This window comes from Semicossyphus pulcher, unplaced genomic scaffold (assembly GCF_022749685.1).
Source record: "Semicossyphus pulcher isolate SPU_LCO1_2020_fin unplaced genomic scaffold, fSemPul1.0.p SCAF_17, whole genome shotgun sequence".
Lineage (NCBI taxonomy): Eukaryota > Metazoa > Chordata > Actinopteri > Labriformes > Labridae > Semicossyphus > Semicossyphus pulcher.
Window position 1 is genome coordinate 18,675,179 of NW_027211681.1, and position 27,048 is coordinate 18,702,226.

A 27,048-nucleotide genomic window follows, 5' to 3' on the forward strand; every position below is an offset into this window, starting at 1 on the left:
TGAGACAGGAAGTGTTTGAGAACATGGTGTCCATTTAAAAAGATTTACTACCAGACACTACATGTGTCAGTGTTGAGGTCATTTAGTGTAATATGGGTCGATCTATTAATAGAAAAAGAACAAAATGTTCATGTTTCCTCTTTCCTTTTTTATTTGTGCAATACAATTCACATATCATCATTTACTAAATAAGCATCTTTGCATTCGATTATATTATCACCATGTTTCTTCTGTAGCCCAGAATGGAAAAACCAAACACTGGCTCTAGACAGTGTTTGCCCCACTCTAGAACTTCACTGCTAGATGTCACTGAATCCTACTCACTGCTCCTTCAACCAACAACGTGCTCTTAATAAACAAATAAATAAATTCAATTTGAATAATTGAAAATGTTATCTTTGGTATCCTATGCAAAAAACATATATTATGGAGTGTATTTGCAACTTGTAGGCCTACTAATAATCCTCAAAACAATTGTGACATTACATACTAGACTCTAGCAAATGCTAAATGCTAACACTCAAGAATTATTTGGATTATCTAAGTAATAAGAAAAGCTATACATTCGTGTGTGGGCTATGTTATGACTCTTTGTAGTTAGCGTCCTGTGCAGCCACGGAAATCCTTACATTTAACATAACACAAAGCAGTAGTTGCTTTTTCCAGTGGAGGACAACAAAATAAACAGTAAGTTTATAGAAACCTAAAGGTTAAAATGTTGTCATTTCTCGTCTGTTACTCACCTGTGGATGTATACAGGCCTTCTGTACAATAGCTGAAACGATTAAATCTCTCTCAGTCAAAAACATGAAAGAATGGATTAAAACTAAACTATTTCCCTTGATACTGGCTCCATCTTTGAAGCTACAGCAACTTCATGCAACCAGAAACAACATTTCCCAGAGTTCTCCAGGAACAGGGCTGTGCCAGACAGAGTTCGTGCGCACCGGGGTGTGGCCCAAACACGCGCGCCCACACGCTCACGCGCACAACGGAGAGTATTTCCGAGTGGGTTTTCGGCTGCTCGCCCTTCTTCTCTTCCTCTCTCCTCTCTCCGCCGGGTCTACCTGCCCAAGCCTTATCTGACAGCTGCCTCTTCTGCGGTAAGTTTATGTCTCACTTATCGTTTTAACTTTTAGGAACATGACGAGCAGGATCAGCCAGGTGAGCGGGGACGGAAGGGGTCTACCTGAGGACATAAGGAGACGTAATGGTACAGAGTAGTATGACAGCTACCGTTAAAGCTAGACCGGAGGGCAGACAAAGTCTGACACCGGGTAAAAACTAGGCAGAACAACTGTGTTGCAGATTTGAAGTAGAAACATCTGGAATAACTTTTTTTCTCTCCTCAACAGTTTGTTCTTTCCGCTGAAAAACCTCCGAGACTTTCAAAATGGTGAGTCACTTTCATATTACAAAACGTCTCTGCCTCTGATATCACACTGAGAAAAACTTTATTTATATGAAACGGATGACAAAAATCCTTATTGTCCATGAAGTCCGTTATTTATGCAAATGTATGACTCACAATACCCTATGAACTTAAAGACAACGCCCACTTTTTCCTTATTATGTAACATTTAACCAAAATTTTAGTTGGAGTTTACAAAATGTACTATTTTAACTGTTGTTAAAACGTAAAAGCCTGTTAACATTCAATTAAAAAGCCATGTTCCTTCAATAAAAGTAGAAGATTAAGCAGAACATCTGTTAAAGATAAAGGAAACTGTTTGCTCAGCAACCTTTTACATACAGTTCAATAAGCAGCTTGATGCTGCAGTAAACATGAATTTTAAAGCAGAAATGGTCAGACAGACGCTCTTTATAGTTTAGTTTAGTATAGTTTACTTTACTAAAGTTTCACTTTATAGTTTTGTATGTCTTCGTGTATGTGTGTGCGGGGCTGTAAAGTGCTTTCGTTTGGGGAAGTTAGGGAAGTTAAGGGTATGACTCATGCAGGCTCTGGTCCACTCGGGTGGGTCTCTCCTGTCTCTCCTCCTCTCTGTGCTCTGTGTTTAATACACACACACATTTCCACGTCTAGCCTGGAGTTTAATGCCGCCCTCCCTCTCTTAAAGGGGAATCCGCTCGCTTCCTCTTTGTCAGGGTAGAGTTATACGTAGCCATAAAAATATGTGATTAAATTTATGATTATTAGCTCATATTGGGGGCTGTAAATTGAACTTGTTTTGCAATAACTGTTTTAATGGGTCTTTCTTAGTTACAGGTCTACTTTGAGATAAAACTTAAGCTTGTCATTGTTTTACTTATTGTCAGGTTCCGCTGTGAAAACACTAAAACTAGCAATAAATTAATGATTCCAACAAGCACCAACAAGCGTTTGTGTTGGAAAGGCCTGACAGAGCGTATTCCTCTGTATCAGTCTGCGTAGTTGTCCAAAAAAAATATCAAAAACACATGAAGCCACACCCTTGAATGAACGATGGGAACCGTACTTTATTTTGAGTCAATCCAACTGTACACTGTTAATATTTATTTAGGTATGTACTTGTATTGACTTGCGGCTGCTAAAAGTCCCCAACAAATTATTACTCCTGTTTTACTAGTTTTGCTTAAAACTAATTTGCATCAGTTTTAGAAAATATTACGCAATTTAAAGGAGCCCAAAAGTCCAAGCAGCAATGCTGTGCCAGGACAGTTTATAAGAGACCTGTAATAATACTTGTGATCGTTATGTTTTCTCTAGTATTATTAACTCAGCCTCTCTTCTATCGATTAAATACACATAGTTGTTCTGTACATCCCGTATTTTCCACACACAGTGATCTAAACACTACTTTCAAAGACAAATGATATCGTCTAAATGAGAACTTTACTATTTAAAAAATGTTATGATTCCCCTCCAGACATGTTTTTTATACTTTATGTTTAAACTGGAAGACTCACAAAGGAGTTGTTAGTTACAGAATGGGACACTTTCTATTCTCAATCACTTTCATTTTGATTTTTCACACTTGCATTGCATGTTTCACTCTATTAGTTAGTCAGATATGTGTCACATTTAATGCACTAATATTTTCTCCTACTGTCTTTCAGTAATGTTAAACTTAATGTCCATGCTGTGTATGGTGTTTAGCATGTCTGTCTGTGGGGACTGGGTGGGAGACTCTTTAAGAAGCCAGCGTCTTTTAATTGCCTTCTTGCTCGATATCCATCTCCTTTGGTATGTTTCATAACTAGAGTGACAGAAGAGAGAACTCCATGTCACCCCAGATTTGTTTTATAAACATAAAAGAATACAAGTAATTTGTGTCTGATGTAGTTTTACCTTCATTCTTAAAATTACACCATACATGCCTTCTCAATCCCTTCAAATCAGTGTCGATGAATATGCAAATATTGTTCATTTCAAAAGGTTACTTTTTTTTAGGACACTAGATGGATAGTTTGCGTAAACAATCCATTGTCAGTGTATGTTTTTTTTTATTTTAGCGGGCGTGACCTTTCGTTCTGAATAGTAGCTCATTCCCTGATTTGAAGGGAACAAAGATTAAAGGGAAGTGAGAAAATATTGAGAAAGAAACTTAAACTTTTTTGGTCTTTATATATATTTTTTGCCAGTAAGAAAAATATGAAATACAGGCAGCCTTAACATTTAATCTGAGAGCTTAACACTCACATACAAGCATGAAAATACAGGCAGTTATGGTGCAGTTAGAAGTGGAACACAATATTAGATGACATGGTGGGGAGCTCTCTTTATACAAGCAAATATGAGTAGATTGTGTGGCGTCTCCATTGCAAGCATACCATAAATGCAATGATAAGACCTGCACGCTCCCACTGTCTGAGCAGAGATAGCAGCTGTAACAGCCTCTGTTTACACATGGTGGGTCAACATACCTCCATCAGAAGCCCCCAGCCCTCGGGTCCTGTCTGAACTCGCTCCATAGAAAACAACTTAACACTCGCTATAAGAGCCAAATGTGCTTCTGACATTCCAGCAGACATGATCTGCATTGTGTCGTGTTGTTGTCTAAATATCTCTCTGTCCATCTGATTAGATTTTGTTCAGCTTGTGGTGCTGAGTGTGTTTATAAAAAAACGAGGATCTCGTGGACATGTTGGCGTTCCTTCCTTCGCTGAGAGACAGAATCCTGGTTGTTGACGCTGGCTTGTTTTTGGACAGCCCACTTTTTCTTTCCGCCAGATTTCCAGGGTCAGAATTCCAGAGACATTCCCGTGGTTTTCCACTTTAAACATGTCTCCCCCTCAAATAAGACGCAGCCACTTGGGTACTTCATTGTTAATGTGTCACAGTTTTTAGGGAGTGTCTGGAATGACTGCAGCACTTTTACAAATGTAAATCTTTAAGTTCACGTTTTTCCCACTCACTCTTACTTTATTTGCTCTCTTTTAAATACTCCCCCCCCGATAATCGCGCTTACATGCAAGTTTGTTTTCACCTCATACACTTTATTTGTCTGAACAAATGGGAGATGTACGCAGAGGCTGAAAAATGATAAAGGACCCAGCTGGTTATGAAACAGGACTCTATGTCCACATCCGCATGTGTTTCACGCAGCTGTAAGTCATTAAGTTCATCCAGTGCAACTGAAAGGGGTAAAAGTATCTGATGACTGTATGTACATAAAACATCTTAGATACAGCGTTTACATGCCTACAGTGCAGACAGTATATGCTATGCAATATAATCGTATTGTGTTATTTCACTAAGTGTAGGAGGGAAAGGTCTTTGATGGCATCATACACGAGGAATCTTAAATATGTGTTTTGATTTAAGCATGACTATACATTGATTAGACATGTTTTGGTATGATATAAAGAAGCTAAGTCTTTTATTACAGGTTATGCATTCAAGAAATCTGAGATCACACATATTTGTATCCCTGAATCTACAAATCGATTAAGTTTGATCTGCAATGTTACATCTGATAAGATGCCACAGCCAGCAGAACTAATTCTTCTTGTAAAGGACAAACCTAACATGCTGTGCTTCACAAACATGAAGGAACTTTTACAGCCACAGAGTACAGGGGCGTTAACAAATCAAGTATTTGTTTTTATTCATCAACCAACTGTTAAAGGCATAAAAAAAGGTAAAGAAATGGCTCCAAGTCTCCGGAAAACTTGCTCTGTTATTTTAAATACTTTGTTAACAGCCATTTCCAATGAATCCTGGTCAAACTTGAGCACTGTTCAGTGCAACAGAGATATACATATTTTATCTTTTCACTGAAGTAAAAAGATTTTTTATGCATTAGTTAATTTAATTAGTTTGCAGGTTTTTAGAGGGTTAAGCCTTCTTAGGTTACCAACAAGGCAAGAGTCAGGAAGAACACACAGTCTGTCTGCTGTTGATGTTATCTCTATCAACACACTTTGACAGTGTGTGTACACAGTCGGGTACTATTATCATGAAAAAGGTATATGTTGGGGATATGTACACCAAAATAACCTGTCTATGTCTTCCATGTTGCAGGCCCACCGAGGAACTGTGAAACCCAGTACCAACTTCAATGCCACCACAGACGCTGAGGTCCTGTACAAGGCCATGAAGGGGCTCGGTAAGATGCTAGTTTGTATACACATCCACTATCAGCACTGTGTCATCTGATACTGTGAAGGCGTGTCAGTCAGTAGTACAACTCAAACAGACCAATAAGAGAGCGTTTTATGGGACGTTCTGCTCTGAACACTTACTGTAGTAAATCATGTTGTCTGTTTGGAGCTCCACCCAGAGCCTATGAGTCATAAACCACGAGCAGAGATGAAACTTGAGTCACTGAGTGCAAACTCATCCGCTGACCTCGACTGAAGGCTGTAATTATGTGGATACAAAAATTATAATCAACAGTGCACCTAGACAGAACATGCTAAACAAACACTTCCCGCTTGGCTGATTAATTTTCGTTCTTGTTGCTATAGGGACCAATGAGGACTCCATCTTGCAGCTGCTGACGGCTCGAAGCAACGGCCAGAGGCAGGACATCAGGACCGCCTACAAGACTCTGTTTGGAAAGGTTGGATTACCTTAACAGCTGTTGAACACATGATCACACATATTACAGGAGCTCCAATGTACTATACAGAGGCCTCAGTAAGCTTCAAAGGAACTATTGCTGTAATGTTTATGTCTGTCATACTGGAAAGTAGGCTTTTATAGCCTCCTCCAGGCTGCATCCTACAGCTTTATCCAACAATGCTGCAGTTTGTAGTTGTAAAGTGTAGGGGTGTGGTGAACTGTACAACAAGGAATAAGGTTGAACAGATTGAGATTGCTGTGGGGCATTCATAATAGTAGTAACAATACTAGTCTGAGTCTAGTCTGGGCCCACATGTAGCTCAACAATGACTAAAACATATTGATTAGAGAGGTATACACCATTTAAGTGCACTGAATCAGTTAAAAGGCGACTGTTACATGCACAATAGGCATCCCACCACTCCTTATCTTGCACACCATTAGCTGTGATGAAAGCAACGCTAAAACTGATTAGCCACATGGTGACATAAATAATGGTTTGACATGGAAATAATCTCTGCCTTTTAGCTAGATAAAAAGACTTATACTACTGATACCAGCAATTGATTAGCTTAGGTAAGCATACTGGAAAGAGGGGGCAACAGCTAGCCTTGCAGCTAGCCTCTAACGGTTACAGCACAGGGAACTTTGATACCTCTGGACAGCGCATGGTTAGCCGCTACGCCCTATTTCCCACCTCTAAGCGAGCTTTGAAACCATGAACCATGCTGAGGCCTTTAAACCCAATGAACCCGCACTGCATCAAAGCTCCTACATGACACGGTCAGTACTGTACAAATCTTCTGCAGAAAAGCCAAGGCCGTGTACTGTATATGAGACACGACAAGCTCACGCATACACCGAGGAAATTAATCCAGCTACACTAGACAACCATAAAATCCTTCACGCTGCACTGTCACACACAGGATTTACATTGAGTACATGATGTATCTTCATTACAGGATCTGATAAATGACCTGAAGGGAGAGCTCGGTGGCAAATTCGAGACCCTGGTCGTGGCTCTCATGACCCCACCCATCGCTTATGATGTGACATCACTCCGTAACGCCATCAAGGTAGGTGCTGTGGTTGTCATATACGAGAATGATAAAGATTATCGTGTCTAGTAGATGGAGAGTTGATGTAAACAGACTTCAGAAAAAATCATTCATCACACATTTCCCCCTTTGACCTGTAGGGGGCAGGAACAGACGAGAAGGTCCTGGTGGAGATCCTGGCCTCCAGAACACCTCAGCAGGTGAAGGAAATCATCGCTGCTTATAGACAAGGTAACAAAAACAAAGACACACTAACACACTTATACTGCTGGCTAGTTTTGAAAAAGGATAAGATGGAGAAAATGTTTGAAGAGTAGTACTGTAAAATTTGGTGTATAAGACGCACTTTAACAAAAACAAATGTAATCTAAAAAGTGGGCTGCGTCCTATATACCGGTACAGCCAATATAGCAGTTTAAAATGCAGAGAGGTATTTTATTGTGTTAGCAGGATTGCAAAGTGGACATGGCAAAAGCAGATGTCAGGCTGTAATAGTGTTGAAATAAGTTATAGATGTTTTTTATAAATAAATAGCTATACCTAAAACTTTTTCCCTCTGGGACACCCTTAAAAACGGCGTCTTATATTGCGTATTTTACGGTGTTACATGTGCTATGTGGCTGTGGCTCAGTGCTAGAGTTGGTCTGTCAATAAGAAGGTTGGGGGTTCAATCCCTGACTGCTTCGGTAACATGTCGAAGTGTCCTTGGGCAAGACACTGAACCCCAGATTGTTTCTGAAGGCATAGCCATCCGATGTGATTGTGTATAGATCCTGATTGGAGATTAGCACTTCGGTTTTTGCCATCTGTGTGTTTCTGTGAGTGTGAAAGGGTGAATGTGACATGTAGTGTAGCAGCGCTTTGAGGGGTCGAAAGACTAAAATAGGGCTGTATAAGTACAGTCCATTTACCAGTTTAATTCATCCTGAGCAACATCAATACGCCCTGGTCTGTTTCTTGAAAGATTAAACACTGTAGTGCATTTTAGTGGAAACTTTCTCCACTGAAAGTACAAAATGAAACATGGTTTCAAAACACGGCAACAATGTTAAGCTCAATAATCATGGACAAAAACTGAAGTTGTGTGAATGAACCCTGACCCTAACCCTAACCCAAGTAATGAGTCAGATCAGACAACAAACTAAAACCTAGGAGGTTTAACCCTTTCAACCCTTTCAATCGTGAAAAGACCCATTAAGTTTCATGTGTGGTAATATTACTTAAATGATCCTTCATGTAGAGACAAGCTGAAATAAGATGAAGAAATAAGGGAGTGCTGAGGTTACAAATACATTTTTAAAAACATTTGTTTTGTCTTCCTTAGAATATGATGACAACCTGGAGGAGGACGTGTCAGGTGACACCTCAGGCCACTTCAAGAGACTTCTGGTTATTCTGCTGCAGGTAAAACTCCTCTCCTCTGTTTTATCCTTGTCTCTTCTCCTTTCTTCTTTCCTTGACTTCTCTCCTCTTTTCTGTCCTTGCTTTGTCTCCTCTCATCTGTCCTCCTCTTCCCTCCCATCTAATGGCGATTTCGTGTTCCTCCTCAGGCGAACAGGCAGACGGGGATCCAGCAGGGAAACATCGAGAGTGATGCTCAGGTGAGGTCAGCTGTTTATCAGTAAATGTTTCTGCTCTGTACCATCAATAGTTTCTTTGTCTTCCTGTACTAATGGTGTGACTGTCACATGTGTTTGTGGTGAGGAGCGAAATTCTGGCCTTTGAAGCCTGTTAGTGTGTTTTGGAAAGGGGGGCTGGCAGTTCAAATAGTTAATCTGTGATGGTGTTATTACGCCATCTAGTGGAGGGAGTGAGTAACACCATCTCTAAGTACTTGCTAGAATGAAAAGAAATGGACTTTGTCGTGTAAAATTAATTTCAGAGAGCTCCTTTAAGAGACTTTATATTTGTCTCTGTGGTCATAGGCCCTCTTCAAGGCCGGAGAGGAGAAGTTCGGCACTGACGAACAATCATTTGTCACCATCCTTGGAAACCGGAGTCCTGAACATCTTAGGAAAGGTTTGTCCTTGTGTCTTTCTGTAATAATTAAAGACCTGCTGTTGCGGTTTCACATGATGGCCTGACTCACTCTGACTTTATTTCAGTATTTGAGGCTTACATGAAGATGACTGGATACGAGATGGAGGAGAGCATCAAGAGGGAAACCTCTGGAGGCCTCAGAGATCTGCTGCTCGCCGTTGGTAAGAAACTACCGCAGACTCTCTGTTGTCAGTTTGAGTTTGTGAATTTAAAGGTTTAGTAATGACACATTTTCAATCGTTCCCTGTCCCTTCTGTCTTTCTTTTAAAGTGAAGTGTGCCCGGAGCGTTCCTGCCTATTTTGCTGAGACTCTTTACTATGCAATGAAGGTAAGACAACAGTGATGTCTGAAATGTCCAGTGTTTGAAATGCAACATATAATCACTGGTTGTAAAACATTATTATGTGGGCAAAATACAATCCATAGTTGCTAGTGTGCTAAGTGTTATCATCAGAAATTGGTAATATGTGGCACTAACTGAGTAGCACAGCTCTGCCTAGAGTGTGTTTAATGCTCCTTGTTGTCAATCCTTGAGCTCTGTTTATCCAATAGGAGCCAGACTGCCATTTAAATGAATTGGGCTGCACAATGATGGAAAATATTATCAAAAAGGCTACTGCTTTGAAGACTCAAATCTGGCATTATCAGCGTCACTATCCTGTTTTTTGGGGGCCAGAAGTGACAGTATTTAAACAAGAGATATACCCAAGTTCAGTGACACCGAGATGACGCCCAGTAGACAGCTTGTGACATATACCTTCCCTTAAATATGCATAACTTTAAACCCAAATGTATTAAAATTGATGTATTATATAAACGTTCACCATCTTGAATGAGGAAATAAGCCTTGAGGGGCCATTTAAGGAACTGCAGGTTTTGGCCCTTGCTCAACAGCCCTTTTTACACTGCCAGTTCAAGGTGGGATTATTACACCTCTGTTACGTCTCGTCTTCTGTGTAGAACGCACAGAGGCGTAATGGTGGGGCAAAGCCGTTCCGCCTCTGAGCTGGCAACGGAGGCAGTAACAGAGGCGAAACGGTGTCTGTGTAAACTGCAGAGCCAGCACACGTTTTGCTTCCACACAAACGGAACGCTATTTAAAAACACACACTGGGGCAGCTTTACACGGGCGTTGCGCTGGTCCAATGTAAAATGGCAAAGGTGGCATGAGGACGCAGCCTCGTTGCGGCGCTGAGGCGGAAACGCAGTGTAAAAAAGGCTCGTGGCTTCATTTCTCAACCCTGCAGGTTCCAGCTCAATTTGAGTACATGGTAATGTTGCTCCGTAATAGCTGGAAATACAGTTAAGCAATTATGCCACATAGGGTGATAATATTTCAGTGTTGTGTTTTTTTGTAATTGCAAAAAAACACGTATAAATAGACACATGTATCATGTTTTTGTTTTTTTACCATTGTGTATTTTCATTTTGGTGCCTTTGCAAAACATTGTTCTTTTTAGATATTAACATAGTAGTGTAGTTGCAATAAATGTCTTTGGCGCGCAGTCACCATATGTTTGTGTGTGTTTCTTTCAGGGTGCAGGTACTGATGACAACACTCTGATCAGAGCGATGGTGTCCCGCAGTGAGGTGGACTTGTTGGACATCAGAACTGAGTTCAGGAGGCTGTTTGCCTGCTCTCTGCATTCAATGATCAAGGTACACACACACACACACACACACAATCCCTGCATATTATGCTCACAAACAATCACTTGTATTAATTGCCAAACACCTATGAATGTTTGTTTCCCCTTTACCTGAACTCAGCCTGTGTTTTTGTTACAGGGTGATACCGGTGGCGACTACAGGAAGGCTTTACTCTTGCTCTGTGGTGGAGATGATGCGTAACCACGGTAACAAGCAATACAACAGGAACCACACCTGAAGTGCCTCTTCTATGAAACATGGCCCCATGAGGCCTTTTTAAACTATGACTCCAAAAAATGTCTTTGAAAGGTAGCTAATATTTCGCTCTTGTCCATGTTATTGCAGCTTTTGGTCGACTAACATCTTCAATATGACTCATATCATGTCGTTTATTTGCAATGCTAAAGAATCGGACCATAATTTTTTTGTTTGCACTTTGTATGGCAGAAAGAAAGCATGCAGTAATAAACATTTCAGCTGATGAAGTACAATTTTTCATGTCTCTGTGTGTACCCATCCTGTCCTGCAGTACACGAATACATGTACCTGTCAGTATCAATGAACATGCACTGGCTACTCATCGCCACTAGAGGGAGGCAGAGCAGCTTTAATAGAGATAAGTTCTAGAGTGAATGCACCTCAATATAGTCAATATTCTTGTTGACAGAGGAGGATATTTCTGATGTAAAGTAGTATATGTTGTAGAAAATATTTGTTGACTGATTTTTTTTTTTCTTTAAAGGACCAGTTTGCTAAAATGACAAGACTTACTTAAAAAAAAACACGACACCGAACATCACATTTAAATGTTTAAATGAGAGACCAGCATTTGAGTGAACTTTTCCTTTAAATATTCACTGTCTGTATAATGCCAACAAAAGCTTTCATTAAAGCACGTTGTTCTGCACATTATCTGATGGTAGTGGTGGCAGTTGTGAGCCCTCATAACACAGAAAAGGCGAGTTTATTTATGTCCTCACCTACTCAACAACATAACAATGAAAATACTTATCAAGAAATGGTATCATAGAAACACAAGGATCTAATAATTAGGACTCTAAAAAGAGTAAAATAAAGCAGAGCGGAAGATAAGAACGAGCTTGGAATAATAATTAGAAGGCAGCTACAGTGCAGTGAGAGTGAAAGCTAGATAGATTGTAGTAGCAGTTTATGACATTAAACATAACAATAAAAGAACCAGAGAAAATCAGGGACACTAATTCAAAACTAGAACAAGCAGCAGGGTGCAGACAGTCTCAAGGTGACTGAGGATAGAATACAGTTGTATGAATATAACTATATACGCCAAGAGCAGTATGGATGTAGGTACGTTTGTGCAATATTATTTCAGATACATAAGGCACTAGGCACTTGTTAAGTGTTACATCATAATAATAACATTTAATTGGCCAAACTCACTATTTTGACAAATTTGCAGATCTGGTGGAATTTCAAACTGCACAAATATGTTCAAAGCAAAAAATAAGCAACTACCAGGAAATATACAAAAAATGTTCAATGGAAGAGAAGGAAGTTACAATTTAAGGCGATTATTTAATTTCACAAATGTTTGGTTGCGCACAACCAAGAAAGGTTTTTGTATTTCTGTCTGTGGGGTGAAGCTATGGAACAGTTTGAGTGATGAGCTCAAGGGATGTCCAAACTTAAACCAATTCAAAAAGAGGTATAAGGATATGATTTTCACAAGGTACAGGGATGAAGGTGTCTGATTATAACCGGGTATTTGGTTACTGTTTATTTATTGTTTTTTTATTTATATACATTATACATTTATATTGATGTGAAAGTGAATTCATATTTTTAGTTACAATAAATAATTATGTAAATAATGATGTTATATATTTGATATGAACATATTAGTAATAAATTTGTATAAAAACTATATATATAGGTAAGTTTAGGTTAATAATTATTGAGATTTATATTTAAGGAAGCTGGAAAATAATTGAAAAATGACTTATGGAGAGGGGGTGGGATTAAATAAGTTTGTACTTCTTCCCACTCCTTTCCGGATGTGTATACAGTCATCAAATATTTGACAATCTGTTACTGCGTTATGCTTTCTATTTGTGTAATTATTGTTTTCTGTATGACCTTCTTTTGTACATGTTTGAAATAAATCTAATCCAATCCAATCCAAAAATATAGATAGGGGTTTGAATGGTCCAAAGTTAGACTTAATAAAATGCAGTGGTATATAGAAATCTTGAGAGTTGGAGCAGATCCTTTCTGCAGATGTTTTCTGGGAGCTTGTTGCAGATTTGTGATGCACAAAAACTGAATATTGTTTCTTCAATGTTTAGTTTTGAATTAGACATGTTACTACAGTTGCTGTCATGCCTTTTGTATTCATCAGCCCTGAAATATTTGATTTTACTGTATGTCCTCAGGCTGGCCTTTTATTTTAATTGAATGAATCACTGCTAAATGACTGCTTCAAAGGAAAATGTTTTTCTCTGTACGTGTCAGTGTGTGTGTGTTGGGTTGAAGGAGGGGTCATCCCAGGTTCCTGTTACTTTCTCTTATTGTTTTCACGGAAGAGGCTGCCGTTGATTGTTGCCACAGAAACCGGCAGCCAATAACACAGTCCGAACAGCAGGGTGTGGGGGTCAGGCCACCTCGAGCCACAGGAAGAACAATACCTCCAGCTCCTCCCACTGCGCTGCCTCGCGTGTTTTTGGGTGTCTTGTGGGTGGGCATGTGTCCGCTCAGCTTTGTGGGTCACATCTGAAGTACTTAGTGGAGCGTTGAGTCGTGTTTTGATGTTTTTCTTTTTCCCCCCCTCCTGACATCCAGCCCCTCCTCTTCTCCTTTATCATCACACCGACTGAGGCGCACAGCGGTTCAAGTTCAAATTGACTGGGCAGTTTGTTTTCCAGCAGAGCTCTGAACAGCTACTATGCCACCTTACACACAGGTATAAATGTTCACTTAATGTGGCAACGATTGAAATACAAAGGGCGTTTATATTTCATCTAATGAAAGTTTATCTTGTCTCAACTTGCAACAAGAGAAAGAATCGCCAAAAGTACGTTTGATCTCTTTGCATGTAGCTGCTAGTGTGTTTAATTCCAAGTAGAGCTGAAACAATTAATACATCAATCAGCAGAACATTACTCAGCAAATAAATTATACAAAAGATTATACAAAAGATTTTCCTCTTTTCTCTGTCTTATACGTTGGTGGAAAATAACTAAGTAGCATTTGCAGAAGTACGGTTGGCCTCTTAAAGTCGAGGTGAAATGAAAAATGTCATTTTAATCCTTTTAGATCACAACCCCCGGTAATATTGTGCATCTATTTGACAATATAGGCCAAAAAAAATACAGAAAATCCATTTCTTCGTATTCTTATATCTAAATCCGTAATTTTTTCTTCCGGTAAAACTAAAATTCACGCGTGCTTATGTAAGTTAGCACCAAACAATTTCAACCAATCAATCTGCAACATTTAGCCGCAGAGCTCCAAGAACGCTCGGTCAGTTAGCTAGCTGCTGCGCTGTCGAGAACGTCTGACTACGCCCACTTCTCAACGATCAAATCAAATCCCTCTAATGATATGTCCCGCCTGCACGTCCTGTTTCACTCGGAAATACGTCACGATACGGAAGCTAGATACTCTCGAAATGCCGTTTCAGCTCCACTTTAAGTACATTTTTAAAGGCGTGAAGGACTTTATGTCAGTACATTTATTTTCTGCTACTCCATAATTGTACTACACTATATTCGCATGTATCATAATTTTTATTTGATGAGTTTAGTTACTTCCATTAAGGTTTATTATACAAAATGATGCACTGATCATAGGTTGACTCTCATAGGTTGGCTGCTGATCATTTAGTGCATGTCATCCTCCACTCTCTACTCCCCCCATTTTCTGCCCCTCTTCAGCTGTCCCATCAATAAAGACAAAAGACAAAAAAAATCTTTAAAAAAAAACATATATATAAAATATAATTATAAGATAAATACTAATATAGTTGTATGAATCAGACAATATTAGTCTTGGGTGGAATTCTAAAGCTATATATGAAGCAACAAACTGTATATAAATAAAATCAAATGAGCCCCAAATTTACTAAATGTAATACTAAAGCAATGTAGATGTTATTGCATCAATTATTTGAATTAAATATTATCCATCCATTATTTATACCACTTATCCTGTTAAGGGTTGTTGGAGGGGCTGGAGCCTATCCCAGCTGTCATTGGGCAAGAGGCGGGGTTACACCCTGGACTGATCAACAGGGGGTGACACATAGACAACCTTTCACGCTCACATTCACACCTACGGGCAATTTAGAGTCGCCAATGAACCTAACGAGCACGTCTTTGGACTGTGGGAGGAAGCTGGAGCATGCACAGTGAGAACATGCAAACTCCACACAGAAAGGCCCCTTCATCCGAGCTCGGATTCTGCTGTGAGGCGACAGCACTAACCACTGCACCACCTTACAGCCCATCCAATACTATAATATACATTATTCTGAAATTCAGAATATTCAGGTACTCATTCTGCTTAATGTATTTTGATTGATTGATGAGTATTTTGATGCTTATACTTCTTCCTAAGTGAACTCTTAATGCATGAAAATGTTGATCATGTGAGTCTTATGTAAGGGTTACTTACAGGCCTGAAAGCTTGATCATCTCTTCTCCCGCTATGGCCTCAAGTCCAAACATCATTTCACTTCATACAAGAACATAATAATGAATTAATTTACATTTTATTTAGTGACATAAATGAAACCTAACCAAGAGTAAAACATGGAGGCAGAAAGCTGCTGATGCTGTAGGTGGATTTTGCTCTCAGAGAAAGAGCCTGATCTATCCGATTTTCTCAGCTGATTTTGTGACCCAACATAAAGTCGTGACCGCAAATCCGTAGATCTAAGATTAATCTGGTGTTGGAAGTTGTCACGAATCCACAAAACCCAAATTCCTGAAGGTATTCCCTGGCACTCCAGTCTTTCTGTTCCTAGAAAACGGTTTAGTTCAACTCCATCATTACTGGGTTTACTTTCGCAACACTACCTCCCATCTTTCCTGATAAGTGCTTCACAGTAAAAGACAAAAGCAACATAGGTGTAACATTCAGGTCTGAACTCAGAAGCATGACTCACAGGCCATCTTGATCAAAAACCAGATTAGGTTTACTCAGGAGTGAGAATCAGCACAAAAGACGAGCATGCAGAGAATGAATGAAAGTGGTGTTCACACTGCAGGGCTTTTGATGGGAGTAGGAAAAGGTGTGGGTAGGCAGGGAGGGTCAGGTGATGGAGAATGGCGGGAACAGGAGTTTCTGCAGGACAGGAGGGAGCGGCAGGATCTGACATGACAAGTTACTGTATGGCAGGAAAACAGAGAAGGCAAGAAAATGTGAGAACGATGAGCTTGCTTGATTTGTGACAAATCACTTGCAAGCGGGTAAACTGGTGTCCAAATACACAGAACCAAACACACTATGGGCAACCAGAAAGACGAGGCCGCTGCTGACAGGGTGATAGATACCAGGTTCTGTGAGACGGAGTATTAGGGCCACATTACAAGAAAAAAATTGACAGACATTACGAGAATGTGCCTGCGCTAAAATGACTACAATAACGAGTAATTTTCAAATAAAATCACTTATTAGTCTTGATACTTGTGACAAAGTGGTGCTAATGTGCCAAAAGATTTAGGAAAGTATTTCGTAGGTGTGAAACCTACATACTGAATGTAAAGCTGTGTAATGTGCTTGCGCATAACGACGTAGGAGATCTCGCATGTTCTCTAGAGGTACACGTATGCTATGCTTCCATGCTAACAGGTGTGTTCAATAAATAGCTCTGGTTCAAGTTGTGTTAAGCCTCCTGTGCAATCACTGACAAGCATAACTTCACAAGATGTTCACTGTGAAGTAATACTTCACACGTTCCTCTTTTTAGTGCAGGCGGCTGGCTGCTCTTCTGATTTTACCCTTCACAATAACATATAGGCTAACGATAAAATTACCACTTTATTCTCATAATGTAACGATTTTCTTCTGGTAATAAGTCGTAATATTACGACTTTCTTCTCTGACCACTTTATTCTCGTAAAATTTGTACTTTCTCCTCTTACATTTTTATTCTCGTAAAATAACTTTATTCTCGTAAAAATACGACTTTATTCTCATAATATTACGACTTTATTCTCTTACGACTTAATCTCATAATATTACGACTTTCTCCTCTTACGACTTTATTCTCATAATATTACGATTCTCTCCTATTACGACTTTATTCTCATAATATTACGACTTTCTCCTCTTACAACTTTATTCTCGTAAAATTTGTACTTTCTCGTCTTACATTTTTATTCTCGTAAAATAACTTTATTCTCGTAAAAATACGACTTTCTCCTCTTACAACTTTATTCTCATAATATTTCGATTCTCTCCTATTACGACTTTATTCTCATAATATTACGACTTTCTCCTCTTACGACTTTATTCTCATAATATTACGACTTTCTCCTCTTACGACTTTATTCTCACAATATTACAACTTTATTCTCTTACGACTTTCTTCTCATAAAGTCGTAATATTATGATTCTCTCCTCTTACGACTTCATTCTCATAATATTACGACTTTCTCCTCTTACAACTTTATTCTCGTAAAATTTGTACTTTCTCCTCTTACATTTTTATTCTCTTAAAATAACTTTATGCTCGTAAAAATACGACTTTCTCCTCTTACAACTTTATTCTCATAATATTACGACTTTATTCTCATAATATTATGACTTTATTCTCATAATATTATGACTTTCTTCTCTTACGACTTTATTCTCATAAAGTCGTAATATTACGACTTTCTCCTCTTACGACTTTATTCTCATAATATTACGACTTTCTCCTCTTACGACTTTATTCTCACAATATTACAACTTTATTCTCTTACGACTTTCTTCTCATAAAGTCGTAATATTATGATTCTCTCCTCTTACGACTTCATTCTCATAATATTACGACTTTCTCCTCTTACAACTTTATTCTCGTAAAATTTGTACTTTCTCCTCTTACATTTTTATTCTCTTAAAATAACTTTATGCTCGTAAAAATACGACTTTCTCCTCTTACAACTTTATTCTCATAATATTACGACTTTATTCTCATAATATTATGACTTTATTCTCATAATATTATGACTTTCTTCTCTTACGACTTTATTCTCATAAAGTCGTAATATTACGATTCTCTCCTCTTACCACCTTATTCTCATAATATTACGACTTTCTTCTCTTATGACTTTATTCTCGTAATCTCTGATTTTTTACTTCAGTGTGGCCCTCAAACTCCTTCGTAGTTCTGAGTGAGGTAAAAGCAGAGAGATAAATTCATTTGAAATAATAGATCAAACATTGATAAACCAGGAATGTGGGGAAAGGTAAAAAAGATATTAAACAATAAAGTCTTTTTCAAGGTTTAGAAACTACAACCACAGTTACACAAGCCATCCAAATGTAAAGCAAACATTTATAGAATTAAAGACAATCAAACTTTTTTGCGATTCTCTTTTTACCTTTTTCCTTTACTTGCCTGACCGTGCCGTGCTCTAAAGTGATCAGAAGAATCTGTAACTGGACTCAGATGTGAAGCCAGTGTGAAGGACTCCATATAGGAGACATTTTAGTGCTTCCCAGCTCTAGGGTCAGGACCCTTATGTGGGATCACAAGATAAATCTTAAGGGTCTCAAGATGATTAACAGGAGAGTCAAGAAGAAGAGACTAATTTCTGGGGCAAGGAATTCAAAGGTTGTATTCGTCACATGGTTACATAATTTGTGCAGTGAAATGCAGGTTGACACAAATTTCAAGCTGTGCTAAAACTACTTTCCGCTGTCATTTGCTTGCCTGTTTCAGCATCTATAAGTTTTATTAAATATAAAAAAACATCTCTTTTCGGGAGCCACTCTTTTATAAGACCAGGCCAAGATCTAACCCTGCAAAATAGCTCAGTTAAACCGTTCAGCAGTTGACCAGCAGTCGTAAGCTGTCTGTCTTGATTGTGGAAAGTCCTTCTCCATCTTGTATTCCTCTTTCGACATTAAAGTCTTACACTATAAATGCACACAAGAATAATAATTAGAATGTCAGCATTAAGGGCAAACTAACCAAACATTCAGGGTAAAGCCCACATCAATATGTTTGCACCTGTTTCATTCATCAGAACAACAGTGAACAGTACATGAAAGGCCTGAGAGGGCTTTCACAGGAAGTTGTTGTAAGACTTTGAGTGGACGAGTCAAAGGCTGGTGCTTTCACAGGTGTTTGTTTAGTTTGTAAAGCATTGACGCTACCGCCATGGGAGAGAATAGGAAACAAGCTGAGGCATGCTCCCTTTATGTCGGATATGAGAAGGGAAAGGACGCGCATACCTAAATATGACTCAGGTGAGATGATGATTATTGACTGAAATTAGTTTCCCTTCAGGGATTTCTTGCCTCATTAAGGTATTATAGTTTCGTGTCAGTTTGACTGGACTCCGTCACACAGCCTGCACAGGTTGAAATTAAAGGGGCCCTCTAACAATTTTACAAGTCAAAGTCAGTTTACTAAAGTGAGGGGAGAGTGAAGGTGTTAGTACACTGCATCAGAACTACATTTAGTTTCTGTAAAACCCTCCACAGACACCTTTCACACGTCCAATTGTATTACTTTTTGAAAACGTACAATAAGATATTCACAGCACTTGCTAAAAAACATTAAGATAAGAGTTTCGCCTTGGCATGCAACGATCTTTCACCAGTATTTGCGCATATGAAACACAGACTGTATAAAAAGATGGACGACATGACAGCTCCCTAAAAGTGAAGCCAAAACATTTTGAACGCCCCCTGCTGACTGGCTGCAGTATAGGTCATAAAGCCCGCCTCCTCCATGTTAACAGATGGGACATGAGTCAAACTATAAAATTAAAATACACGGCAGATCAATTTTTCTCAAACATGGTTTCTGACATTATAGTTAGTTCTTATCATGCTGATTTACGTGCAAGTGTTCATTTTTCTGACAAGTTTATTTTTAATGAGTTATTTGATGCTGTAAAAATGATGATTGACAGCTCTGTTGACCAATATGGCTCCTGTAGCCGATCATTTCCGGATTAGCAGAGTGGAGGACGAACAGTGAGAGGAGATGTAACTTAAACAATCACTACAGTCATTGAAGTTTCATATCTGTGGACCTCAGACCAACACAAAGAAGCTGTCCTACTGTTTAACATGCCGGCGTGCGGGATCCGAGAGGATACGGCCGCTTCCCCCGCCGATCTCTACTGCGCAGTCTCCAAATGACGTCACCATCGCAAGATGGCAGAGCCTATCGAGGGGGAGAGTTTGGCATCACTTTCGTACAATGGGAGCACATGGAGACGCGTTGTCCATCTATATATACAGTCATTGATGTGTAACCATGCTTTAATAACTCAAATGATAGAGGCTGCTGAGTTGCATTATGGGAAGTGTAGGATCCGGTGATTTTAACATTTCATCTATATCAGAAATTGACAGGGTATGGCAGTCTCTCTTGCTTTCATTTTACCATGTTCTTTAAAAATATGTCTCCCATATGTCCCTAAAACATTCCGTAAACTCAGAGACATTTGATTAGGGAGAGAACAATTGATTGTTTTATGCCAATATTGTCTTTAAGTAAATATTAACTGACAGAGCAACACTAATTTTAACTTTTTCTTTCTGTATCGAGCCTGCAGAGTCCAGTCTGTCCTCTAACACCAACGTTAAGCACTCCAAAAAACCTTCGCTCAGAGTAACAATAAAGACAGTGATCAGAATGTAATTCAAAGAGCAGAGCAGAGATTATTATCATTAGCTAATCGACTCCTCTTCTCTAGTATGAAACTTTAGTTTTGGCCTTTTAATGCGTGTTTGTTTATCACACTGCGTACCTGTGCGTCGGCGCTGCCTAAAAGCAAACTGCCCTGAAAACTCCACTAATGATGTAGGCAGGAATTACACACACACCCTACTATCATGAGCAAACATGTTACTAGTGTTACAATCCAGAATTTGTTCACACGTGTATTTCTTTCTCATTTACCTGTGAGGGTTTTGAATAAATGCTCGTATTATGTACAAGAAGACGCCCATTAAACAATACCCACCTACGATTTAACACGTCACCAACAGGTCTTGGGTGGCATGTTTGTAATTTGATGACTTCTTGAGATTAGATAAGAATGAATTGGCTTACAATCAATTCAGAACATAAAACTCCACCTTTTAGGAAGAAGGTTTACAGCCCACCCACAGTGTGATTTATAGCACCCTCACTTCGTCTAAACTGCTCCTGGAGAAACCCGATCCTGCTGGTGGATCTTCCTTTTGATCAAAGCTCAGAGGAGCCAAAAGATATAAGAAATAAATCCACACGATGAGGTGGCAGCTGATCCTTGCAGCACACACTGTTAGATGGTATCCTCATTTCCTTCCACACCCTTGACCTCTGACCTCTAACTACTTCCTCCTTCCTGGAATGTGTTCTTGAGCTCTGGAGAAGGAGTCGATAAAACAAGATGTCTACAAAAAAAAAAAATCCCCCCTTGTGCCATCAAAGAGAGCGGACTTCCATTTTAAAGAACACGCGCTCCAGTTGGCTTTTTTTGTAAGTGTCTGTCTGAGGGCACAACGAGCAGCAGGTCAGAGGTCAAGAGGGTCAGCAGCAGACAGGAAAGCATAAAACCCACATCTGTGGATGCACTTGTTCAAGGATTTCACGTTATACACACACATACACATGCCTGTGCGCACACAGCTGGATCATAGCAGCCTCGACTATTTATAAATGGCCGCTAATGCAGCTGGCTGCTGTCACTGAGAAAGTAATTAGAGGCCGCTGCAGGAAACAGGAGGAACAAGCCTTATATTTGGATGCCATGTACAATCACTCCACTTGTGTGTATGAAAAAAGAAAGAGTCTTTCATGATGGGTGGTGCTAAAACCTGAGGGCATGTAGAGTAGGTAATCTGCCAAAAAGAAAAGTGTACTCTGGCATAAAGTCTAAGATGATGATGAAGTATTTCATCCTGAATACAAGTGAAAATATCCATCTTATCAAGCAAATTCAGTCTACTTTTATCCCCTGAACGTCTTATTTTCTGCCTGTACAAATCCCCTAACCATCTTTCTTGATTGAAACATAAAAACTGTAACTTCTGCCTCCCAGAGGTTTCTGAAAAAACTTAAGAATACGTACTTAAAAGTACGACTTGTTTCTGACGGTCAATTTATTTTTGAAACTTTTTCTATGGCGATAAAATACAAATTTGAGGGGGATTGTTTAACAGTGTTTTGAGTTTGTAGAAGTTACTAAAACATGACTTTTCAGTCTCTAAAAGGGAGACACACTCAATACTGATTGCTAGACTTTGAAAGGAGACAGTGGAAGTTATTTCTGCGTAGAAATGAAGAAAAATTAACCACGTTCATTTATATTGTTTGGAAATGAGCTGTTTTAGGACAATGCTTTTTGCAGTGCATTTTCTTTCTGCGCACCAACACAGGCAAAAGTGTTCACACACCCCTCTGCTCCTCCCTCATTACAGTTTCATATTCTTCAAAGCAACATGACACGTCGAGTAATAGAAAATATTTATTTGTGGTGCATAAATACAGTGGTGTTAACATGTTTGATTTATAACCAGAGGTAGAAGGAAGTACCACTCTGCTATAATCAATCTTAAATTCTGTGTGATAAACAATGGTGCAAGAAGTACTCTGGTTAGAGAAGAACAGAAAAACATCACTGTAAAAAATATTCTGTTCCAAGTAAAAACAAGTCAAACTTTAACTTAAGTTCACTTTTTACAATCCACACATTTGACATTGAAACCATTTCAGAGCGACATGTATTTACCATGCGGTTGTTTTTCATGTTTGAGTGTTTAATCTGTAACAATAAATCATATTTTATAATCTCACATGTTTTTAGACAAACATTTAAAGCAGTAACAAGTGCGAGAGAAAAAAAACAGAACATTAAAGTACTCAAGTAAAATCAAAGTGCCTCAAAATTGAATTTAAGACAGTGCTGCTGATGAATTACTGCATTTAATGGAAATAAATTATTATTTTTGGTTCATATTGGCTGAAAACACCTGATAAGTACCTGATAATATCCCCAATGTTGCATATGTCACGTTGGTGTAACGTGGAAACTGCACATCAGTCTGTTCACTTCTGTAAAATGCAGTGACGACCGAATATCTGACCATTACTGTTTGATAATGTCTGCTGTGCCACCACTTTAACAAACACACTGAGCCCCAAAATGAATCCTGCATCAGTCTGATCGTGTCCACCTCCCCTCCTCGGGTCTGAAGCTTCAACAGTCTTCATTTTGCACCATGGTGAAAAGGAACGTGCACACGCTGGCCCACCTGCCGCAGTTCTCCTCTGCCTTTTTCTTCTGTTGCTCACGCCCTGTGCAGGCTGTGGGTCCGGCAGGAGCGGAGCCGGGGGAGCGAGTGGGGAGCGGCTTTGGATCCACAGATCCCCCACCTGACTGACCGGAGGACACGGGGCTGGAGATATCCAGCTTGAAGTGCGCATCCCGGGGCGCGCGCTTACACATGCCAGCCTTCACCAGCGCGCGCTCGTCTTTGCACACTTTGCCTTGCATCTTTTTAAACAGGCGTGCCACCTGTTTCCAGAAGCCCTTGGGGTCGCTCTGGTAGCCCGGGCAGCGCTGCGGTTTGCCGTTGTATTTACACTCCAGATCGGTGACTCCACCTTTTACGCGCGCCTCCGGGTTCTCACATTTGACGGACAGCCTGACCGTGTCCCCGACGTCCTTAGCCCCCCAAGTGCACTGCATGTTGTCGTCAGTGATGATGAACTTTCCCCGGCCGGTCGCTCCAGACTTGTTGCCGCTCTTCTGCGCTCTGCCGGGGGCTGAGGTCACGGTTTTGTTCGCCCCTCGGTTCTTATTGCGCGCACCGGAGGACAGAGAGACCTGTTGGCCGAGGAAGGCCAACAGCAACCAGGGAGCGAAAGCCCTCAGCAGCTGCATATCTTCTCTTAGGAGACAGTTTAGTACCTGGAAGGACAGGGGATTGTTTTAAAAAAGAGCCACGATTGGGAGCAGCAGTGATGGAAATGATCTTCTCGTGTCCAGAAAGATCAAAGGGATATTTATGTAGAGAAACTACAATTAAAACGTTTTCCAACTTACAAAAGTTTTAATACTTTCAGTTTAATAAATTAAAATTATGTGAGAAGTAAGTGTCACAATTCATAACTTACCCAAAATGACAAGTGTTGCTGCGCGTAAAACTGCTTCTTGTGGCTCTCCGTGGTCTCGCACATGGTTTTCATACAAAGATGCTGCGGCACGCCCACCATTCCCGCCCAACAAAACACACACACACACACACACACACAATTACGTAGGCCTACGCACCTCCATTGAGAAAAAAAATCTTGGCAGTTGCTTCTTTGGGGAGACCGGAATGTGTTTTGTTCTGGCATGACCTGGCATGTCCAAACTGAGCTCCCTCCCTCAACAGAGAGTTTAACTCAAGATCAAAGAGACTGTAAACTAAAACTGACGACGGATCTGCGAGTCTGTACAGAGTGGGTTTATCTAAATAGCTTTAACAAGTCTCTTTACCATATTACAACCGCACCTCACATACGCACGCACAAACACACACGCGCGCGCGTGCACGGTCCTGGAGGCTCGACTCTGACTTTCCACCAATCCGCTGCTGCATTCAGCCATCAGGAGATTCTCTATTTCACTCATTTCCGGCATGTTTTTGGACTTGTGCTGGCAAAGACGAGGACAGGAAGACTTGTGATAACAATACACTCAGCTAATGTCAGATACAGCGAAGATAAAACAGGATAATTGAGAAAGCAAATTGTTAATAGGAGATTTAAAATGCGAAAAAAAAACAAAGCAAATCAAACAAAAGGTTAATACAACCGGACAGGTGTAATATATTTGTATGCATGCATTTACTGTCTTATGAACCTCAATACCTGTAAGAAGGCAGTTGTTGAACCACATATAAAAAATGGCCCCAAGCACAGGAAGTTGTGATGCCTATGGTGAGATTGAGATTGTTTTATTATGTGACACAGATTTAAAGTATAACTACCAAACCTCTGCACTAAAAACATTTGGTGAACAATAAAACATTGAACTCTTAGAGGCTAGATCAACTACTTTTGAAGCATGTATGGCAGCCAAAACGACACTTTGTCACGTTTTTTTAAACATTATGCCACCTTAGAGGGCACGAGGGTATGAATGAAGTGTTAGAATGTCAAGGAATATTTTATATCTTGTCTTATATAACTAAATCTTTCATAAGTCTTTCTGTCAAAAAGGCTTCAAAAGAAAAGCATACCAGCCAGAACATCACATTTGTCCAAGGGGTAGCATGTAGGTATATAGTAAATGAAAGGGGGCCCAGGATAGACCCCTGGGGGACGCCACAAAGGAGAAGAGTATGGGAGGAAGAGGCCTCTCCAAGGAGGCTCCAACTGGCAATCTGGCAGCTCTGGCAAATGCCTGGCCCACCTGGGGGGTGGGGTGAAAAAAGAAGAAAACTAATATACTGAATGCGGCCCACTTTATTGCCCAAAATTGACACTGGCTAGCTAAAATGTGAGAAAAATGCAGTGGAACCAACCGTTGGCAACCCTTCAAGTGGATCGATCTGGATCAAGATCAGAGGTCAAACAGGAAATAATCACATGAAATCAGGACAGAAAGGGTTAAATTAAATGAAAATACAAATGAATTGGACAATAAAGGACCAAAACAAGCAAAGAAAAGGAGAGGAAATCAGAGAGAAAGCGAAAAAAAATACTTGAAATGTAAACTGCAGAAATACAAACAAAAAAACCCCAAACATATTGCAACTGTTTTTCTATTGCCAAAAAGATAATGACAATTACAATGATCTGTTCACTTGGAGGGGGAAAAAACGATTGCCATGAGTACAGTGCCTTGATCATTTGTTCTGGATGCTGACATTGACCACATTGGGAATTCTAACCCCCTTTGTTCTGTCTTAAGCTCTGTTATCTATCAACAGTAACACATTAACCAGATGTCAGCCCCCCTTCTACCCATAAACTCTCGTTCGGTCCTTTGATATTCTGACATTAACTCAATAGAGCACTTTTATGAACTCAACTGAAAAGAGAATTTAGAGGAAGTCTACATCTCAGTCAGTTTAATTCAAAGCGGTTTATTACCACAATCACTGACGGCTTCTTTTACAGACAATTGTCGGGAGTCTTTTTAACTTTCATTTTTGTTCAGAATTTTTATCTCATGGTATCTCGTGGCATTCTTTTTTTCTGCACAAACCAAGCTGCAAGTCTGTCTTGAAGAAAATATTATAGGGCCAGGAAACTAACATACATTAGCTCCAATTAAATAAGGTTAACCAGTTTAATGATCATGCTGTTTCAAGCGGACCACTTGTTTTCAGGTTTCACTACTGCATATGTGCCTGTAGGTCAAAGGGCCACACCACAGTTATTACATCAGTCTGTTGCCAGACAAGAGTCTATTTGTTTCTCATTGGCTAGCTCAGGAAATAAAATTGTTCATTACTAGATCATAAGATCTAATATACAAGCGTAAGGGTCAGTTGGAACGTGGTCAAATGTGCCCAAACTGACTTGGCCTGTGGATTGAATGGTCAGATAACAATGACTTGGTGGTCGTTACTCTTGTATTTACTGGTGTCCTTCAGTGATCACCAAGAATGCATTTTAAATCCAAGTGTAAACAGGGTCACTGACACACTGCAAAAAAAAAGAGCAATAAATTGGCCTAAATGATTGGTCAAAAGTAGGGATGCACGATATTGGATTTTTTGCCGATATGCCGATATTTTACAACTCATTTCGCCGATTACCGATACCGATATTTTTTTTCCCGCACACCTAATTGCAGAGATCATCAACTCTCTTCCATTGGAATTAGCGTACAGTATAATGGTGATACTCTTCTCACATTTGTTACAACGGTCGGGGTGACGGGTCTTGAGATGGTTAATCAAGTTTGTAGTGTTGAAAGACTTTGCCTTGGCTCCTCCTCGCATCACTGAAGCTGAGCAGTCATTGCAAATAGCAGTTTTGCTATCTATTTCGCACACTTTGAAAAACTTCCACACCACGGACATTTTGTCTTCTAACTCTCTCATGCTGCAGGTAGACACATGTGACGTCATCACACTGCGCAGGTCTTCTTCGCGCCGGG

The 27,048-nt window shown here is 39.7% G+C and overlaps 2 protein-coding genes across 3 annotated transcripts; one reads left to right on the forward strand and one right to left on the reverse strand.

Annotated features, from left to right (window-relative positions):
• The first annotated feature begins 987 nt into the window (after positions 1 to 987).
• On the forward strand, positions 988 to 11,247 carry anxa5b (annexin A5b). Of its 2 annotated transcripts, XM_069665338.1 has the most exons (13): positions 988 to 1,103; positions 1,356 to 1,396; positions 5,465 to 5,549; positions 5,911 to 6,005; positions 6,970 to 7,083; positions 7,206 to 7,296; positions 8,390 to 8,469; positions 8,616 to 8,666; positions 8,991 to 9,084; positions 9,171 to 9,266; positions 9,376 to 9,434; positions 10,643 to 10,765; positions 10,895 to 11,247. In XM_069665338.1, the coding sequence occupies exons 2-13, from the start codon at positions 1,394 to 1,396 to the stop codon at positions 10,955 to 10,957; spliced, it is 954 nt and encodes a 317-aa protein (XP_069521439.1). In that variant the 5' UTR covers positions 988 to 1,103; positions 1,356 to 1,393; the 3' UTR covers positions 10,958 to 11,247. The 2 variants fall into 2 exon arrangements, with proteins under 2 accessions (XP_069521439.1, XP_069521438.1); XM_069665337.1 differs by lacking the exons at positions 988 to 1,103; positions 1,356 to 1,396 and having other exon boundaries at positions 5,456 to 5,549.
• An 11,154-nt stretch (positions 11,248 to 22,401) lies between these two features.
• Positions 22,402 to 24,090, reverse strand: fgfbp1b (fibroblast growth factor binding protein 1b). The gene is made up of 2 exons (XM_069666552.1): positions 24,066 to 24,090; positions 22,402 to 23,859 (listed from the first exon to the last, which is right to left on the reverse strand). The coding sequence occupies exon 2, from the start codon at positions 23,830 to 23,832 to the stop codon at positions 23,146 to 23,148; it is 687 nt and encodes a 228-aa protein (XP_069522653.1). The 5' UTR covers positions 23,833 to 23,859; positions 24,066 to 24,090; the 3' UTR covers positions 22,402 to 23,145.
• Between the last annotated feature and the right edge of the window lie 2,958 nt (positions 24,091 to 27,048).